This window comes from Fragaria vesca, linkage group LG5, assembly GCF_000184155.1.
Source record: "Fragaria vesca subsp. vesca linkage group LG5, FraVesHawaii_1.0, whole genome shotgun sequence".
In the NCBI taxonomy this organism is placed as follows: Eukaryota; Viridiplantae; Streptophyta; class Magnoliopsida; order Rosales; family Rosaceae; genus Fragaria; species Fragaria vesca.
The window spans coordinates 14513881-14519831 of NC_020495.1; the positions used below are offsets into that span (position 1 = coordinate 14513881).

The 5951-nt window shown below is 37.4% G+C and overlaps 1 protein-coding gene across 1 annotated transcript; it reads left to right on the top strand.

Moving 5' to 3' along the window:
- The first annotated feature begins 1131 nt into the window (after positions 1 to 1131).
- Positions 1132 to 5168, top strand: LOC101310808 (pentatricopeptide repeat-containing protein At5g40400-like). The gene is made up of 5 exons (XM_004301379.1): positions 1132 to 3094; positions 3623 to 3715; positions 4160 to 4239; positions 4370 to 4446; positions 5067 to 5168. Exon 1 carries the CDS (start codon positions 1132 to 1134, stop codon positions 3019 to 3021), a length of 1890 nt encoding a protein of 629 aa, XP_004301427.1. The 3' UTR covers positions 3022 to 3094; positions 3623 to 3715; positions 4160 to 4239; positions 4370 to 4446; positions 5067 to 5168.
- Positions 5169 to 5951: the final 783 nt, after the last annotated feature.

The following is a 5951-nucleotide window of genomic DNA, read 5'->3' on the forward strand; positions in this document are numbered from 1 at the left end:
AGAAAGGGCGCGCTGAGGTGCCCAAATAACCGCAAAAACTTATAGGAGGCAAATGTAATTTCTCGTACTCTAATAGGCGCCAATGCAAATTTGCGGAAACATCTATGGTCCAAAATGCAATTTCCACCTCCATTTTATTTCACTGATTCCATTCTTTCTCTCCAAAAGTTTTGGCTCCTCCGCTGAAACCCAAAACCTCTCCCTCCGTTACCTCTGATTTACGTCCCTATCCTCGCCCGCCCTCCGCCGCATTGGAGCCGACTCCATCTCTATACATAGAAGCTCCCGGAACCCATTTCTCCGATTGTGTAAGAATTTGTTTGAACTCCTTTCTGTAGTTGCTCGATTGGTTATGATCCTTATGCAATTACTTGGGTTTCATTTTCGATATTAAGTTGATTTCGCTGTGTAGGAGCTTAGTTTTGTTTTGTTTTTTCAGTAGCTGCTTGAATCTGATTTAGGCTTTGAGGATTTCGATGTTCTGATATAAGCTAACTTTGAGGTCATTGCAATGGAGTGAATGAACTAACTTACCATAGGAAAATGGATTGTTGGTAGTGAATTGAGTTGTGGAGTATCTGAGAAAACTAAGTTAGACCATGGCTGAAAGCTTGCTTTTATTAACCAATATCGAAGTCTCCTTCAGTTTTCTCAAGATGGTTATAATATCTACCTGCCTTGCACTTGTTGCTTGCATATTATCCGCAGTGTAGTAACATATATGATCCCATCATCTCGCCAAAGTTGTTTATCAGAACCGAGTCTGGAGAAAACAAAGCTCTTTATAGACAATTAGAGGTTTGATATGGCAAAGGTTATTGAGTGATTATTATCAGTTCCGTTTGTTATTTCTTCGCCTTTCCTGGTAGAAATGGCAAATGCATGTACTCTTTAGCCTGATGCACATAATATGAAATAAAATAATCTCATGTCGATTGCCAACTTGTTTTACTCAGTTTGAGATATCTGCCTCTTCTGTTTCTCGTTGTTATTGCAACTTCTAATTAGTATCTCTTTCTAGGTTCCCTCACTGGAGTATCTACAGACAAACAAGTGCATTTTGTTGCTGGTACTGGGAGTTTGAAAATTTCTGTGACGTAAAACAAGAATCGTTCTTGCTCTCTGGTAGCAATGAACCGAGCTTCTGTTTACTCTCCCTATCAAACCAGAATACCAATTTTTAGCATCAATTTTGTATCAACAATCTCAACTCTCTCCTCCTCTTCCTCTTCTCTACAGACCATCCCGGACTCTCACTCCACATCAATTTCAAACCCCCTTTACCGGTTTCTCCCCCAAACCCAAAACCCCAACAATATAGTCAATATCATCTGCTCAGCCCTGAAGCAACAAAGCCACCACCATCTTTCCCATCTTCAAAATGACCTCAAACCCCTTCTTCCCCATCTAGGTGGTCAAGAAATCTCAAGGGTTCTGCTCAGGTTCCAATCCGAGTACTCCTCAGCTCTTATTTTCTTCAACTGGGTCAAGACTGGTTTGGGCCTCAGGCTCACCACCCAGAACTATTGCATTGCTCTTCATATTCTAGCTTGTTCTCAAAAGTTTCCCCAGGCTATGACATTGTTATGTGAATTGATACAGCTGGTTAGGGATGGAGATGCTGCACAGAAAGATGACATTTTTCATAGTTTGGTTGTTTGTGCTGAAGATTGTAACTGGGATCCAGTTATCTTTGATATGCTCATCAAGGCTTATGTGAAAGCAGGTATGATTAGAGATGGTTTTATCTGTTTTAAGCAGACATTAGAAGTTGGATTTGTTCTGAGTGTGATCGCTTGCAATTGTCTTATGAATGGGTTAGCGAGGTTGAATTGTTTAGATCAGTGTTGGGAGGTATATGAAGATATGGGAAGGATTGGAATACACCCAAATGTGTATACTTTTAATATTTTGACTAATGTTTTGTGCAAGGATGGAGATGTTGAGAAAGTGAATGCTTTTTTGGATAAAATGGAAGAGGAAGGATTTGATCCTGATATCGTAACGTATAATACTCTGATTAGTAGCTATTGTAGGAAAGGAAGGTTAGGAGATGCGTTTTATTTGTATAAGATCATGTTTAGGAGGGGGGTTATGCCGGATTTAGTTTCGTACACTGCCTTGATGCACGGTCTTTGTAAACAAGGGAATGTGAGAGAGGCTCATCAGCTTTTTCATCGGATGGTTCATAGAGGGTATTATCCAGACATTGTGTCATATAATGCTCTTATTAATGGTTATTGCAATGAGGGGAAGCTGCCGGAGTGCAAATCATTGTTGTATGAGATGATAAAAAATGGGGTTTATCCAGATGATTTCACTTGTAGGGTAGTCATCGAAGGATATGGCAAAGAAGGCAAGCTGCTATCTGCAATGAATTTCATAGTGGAGCTTCAAAAATTTCAAGTGTCTATTTCTCGTCATATTTATGATTATCTCATAGTTGCATTGTGTCAAGAAAATCGGCCGTTTGCAGCTAAAAGTCTATTAGAAAGAAGTTCTCAAGACGGTTATTTGCCTGATCTGGATATCTATAACAAATTAATTGAGTCCCTCTGCCAGAGCAATAATGTGACCAAGGCACAGGTATTGAAAGCCGAGATGGTTTGTAAGAACATCAAACCCAATCTTATCACATATAAAGCTCTAATAAACTGTTTATGTCTAATAAACAGAACAGTGGAAGGTGATTCCTTACTGAAAGAGATGGTTGAATCTGGTTTGCCGCCTGATTCAGAAATCTGCAGGTCATTGATAAAGGGTTACTGCAAAGAAAGGGATGTTGCTAAAGCAGAATCATTGTTAAGGTTCTTTGCCACAGAATTTCAGGTTTTTGATTCTGAAAGTTACAATGAACTTATCAAAATTTTCTGTGAGGATGGTGATATGACTAAGTTGTTGGAGTTACAAGAGAGGATGATGAAAGTGGGTTTTTCACCAAATAGCCTTACATTTAAGTATGCCGTCCATGGATTATGGAAAACTACCAGACAAGAGAAAGATAATCTTCTTCTGGATTAAACGTACAAACAAGACCATACAGAAAAAGGAACGAACCTTTTGGGAATGCGCACTCTTTCAGAGATTTTATCTGGTGAGTACACCATGGAAAAATTATAATTCCACTTCTTTTTTTCTCCTGAATGGCTGCTTACATATACAAATACATAGGGTATTGATATAGCCTTTTCAGACTTATACTCCAATTTTAACTACTTAAGATGTAAGTCTAAGTGGTAAGTTAATTCAAAAGTGTAGTGCTGAAATCACAGTATATTTAGACACACACACACACACACACACACACACACACTTATTGACCCTATTCTAGTTTTACTGATTGCTCACTCTCATTCTGGATTGGTTGGCCACTTATCTTATAACAGCTATCTTCTTCACATATATTGTTTTTGGTCTTCTATGAAATTGCATACTTTATGTTATTAAATTTTCCCTAGGTATCACATATTGAACAAAAAATTCAAGATTTCAAGAAAAGGACCTGGAGTTGCTTTCTTATGAAGCAAACATTACTGTACTCAACATCATGGAATTTATGGTCAAGATAATAAATCACCTGTAAGCAACTTAATCCTCTAACTCTTTCATTTCAATGAATCAGCACAAGGTGAAGATTGTCTGAGGAGGGGAAAAGTTGTAGTAAGTAAGACCGAGAAACTGCAGGATGTGTTTTTGGAGGTGATCTTTTCTTCAGGTATCAAGAGACTAATCTTTAACATACTTTATATAAACTTACAGACATACTGACACTTGCACACACAATGGCAGTTGGTAGTCTGTTTTTTTTTTTTAAAGGGTAAATGTACCTTAGCTTGGTTATCTTTTTGGCTAAAATCTGGAATGCAGTATCAAAAGAGATGCAAAATAAATAATGTCAACCACATGGAATCACTAGACTTTACTCGAATCTTGAACTCATTATAGAGGTTCATTAAACAATGAAGCTATGCAAATATTATTTTTTCAATTGCTTAATCTTCATGTTAGTTTTGTAGGTTACCATACTTCGATAAATCCGTATTAGTAATAGTAGAGGTTATAATTGATGACATATTATCCAACTTGATCATTCTTATTTGCTCTTGTTATTTGTGACCAGTATCTGTTTCTTTCTCTAAGAATGGACAGTTCATTGCAGGGAAAAGAAAAGGAAGTTACCTGGTCCAGCCTTGTCTTTCCTTTACTCCTAAAGGTGTGAACACCCAAGGGATGTCAAGAGTAAGACCTTAAATCAAAGTATTATTTTCTTTACATTTCTTCAGATCTTAACTAATCTCTGTCTTTCGGCTGTCTTCTGAACTTGTGCTAACTTTTTTTTTTTCATATTATATAATTGTTAATTGTGCAGAGGATATAAAACTAGCAGAAGCGGCTCTTCCTAGATATGCTGAAAACATCGCAGTAGCTGTTGGTGCCCTTTGTGCGGTAAGATATTTTTTCTGAAGATTCTATATGAACTTAATAAGCTTACTGTGTTGCGGATTTCATTTTTTAAGTTGTAATTTAAGCTCAATGGATGCTTGTAATAAAACCATGATGATCTTTGACTTCCCCTAGATGAAACATACAATTGAGAGAGTACATTCTACCCTATAGGCACTGGAAATTTGGTATCTGATATAATAGAATAATAATTACATTTACAGATAAATATTGTTAAAAAATAATTCATGTTGAGCTGCTCACTTCCAGCACCAGTTGACTTGTCTCCTGTTCAAATTTTAATTCTACCACCTTTTTTTAGCATAACATTATGCAAAAAGAAGCATACTTACGCTTTGAAAGTACACGAGAAGAACACCTGAAAACTGAGGCATGATATTAGAATGATCTAAGGAATTGAAGTAAGGAAAGATATAGAGAAATAAAAGGACAGCATTAGCCAATTAAACTGAAGCTTCAACCTACTTACCCATAATAGCAAAAACAGAAAGAAGATAGAGGTGCCCCCCTTAGTTCTGACCTGTTCCTTCTCGCGAGGTTTAACTAATTCAGTAACTAGTGCCTTTACTCTGCCTAGCCTTAAGTTTTGGCTTTTTTGTCAGGTCTTGCCTCCGTCTGCTCATACTGTTCAACCAGCTGCTTCAAAATGTGTATTGAGCTGGCTGGTCCAGCCTGAGCATCAACACCGCAAATGGTCTGCTGCAATTTCTCTTGGATTAATATCACGTTGCCTACATGTTGGTAATCATAAGAAAAAGTTTGAGAATATCGTAAGACTTGTTGAGGTAGGTGTGATGCTATTCTTAATGCTATTCTTGATCCTTCTTTCTTATAATTTTAATATAGTGTTTGGCTCTCCCACTTTTCCTTGCCTCTGATCTAAGATCACAAATATTTTGATATGATACATATGCATTAGGAATAGGTTGCATCTCTGGATGTCATTTACATGGATATTGCATGCCTTCAGGTGATGTGAGATCCTTGGGAGTCCGTGAAAAGCACCACTAGTAGAGGTAAAAGGAGTGCAACTGGATCCACATAGGGTTTTTTTCCTCACTCGGTTCCGAGCTCTTGTGTGGCCATATATTTTTTGGTGGCAAGGAAGCGAAAGAAGAGCAGTGGCATAATCATTAATGATCTTAAGAGACAAGCCTTACCAAAGCAGTTCAGTGCTGAAAAATTGCATGCTACCACGGTACCACCAATGGGCAATGGCTATGCACCAGATGTATAGATTTTATGTGTTGATTTTGAAAGAGCATGAAAAACCAATTTTATCGACCCTGTCAAGTTCAGTTAGTTTCGGTTAAAGAAATCAAATTTTAGAAACTCGAACAGTTTTATCATCATCAGATTTGAATTATTACGAAAGGTTGTAATCTGAGCTTCACCTTTAAGATTCAATTTCTGCAATAATCATACTGAATTTATGGATAATTGTTCTTTGCTATTGTCTCATTCTTACTTCCCTCATTCTGCCTCAA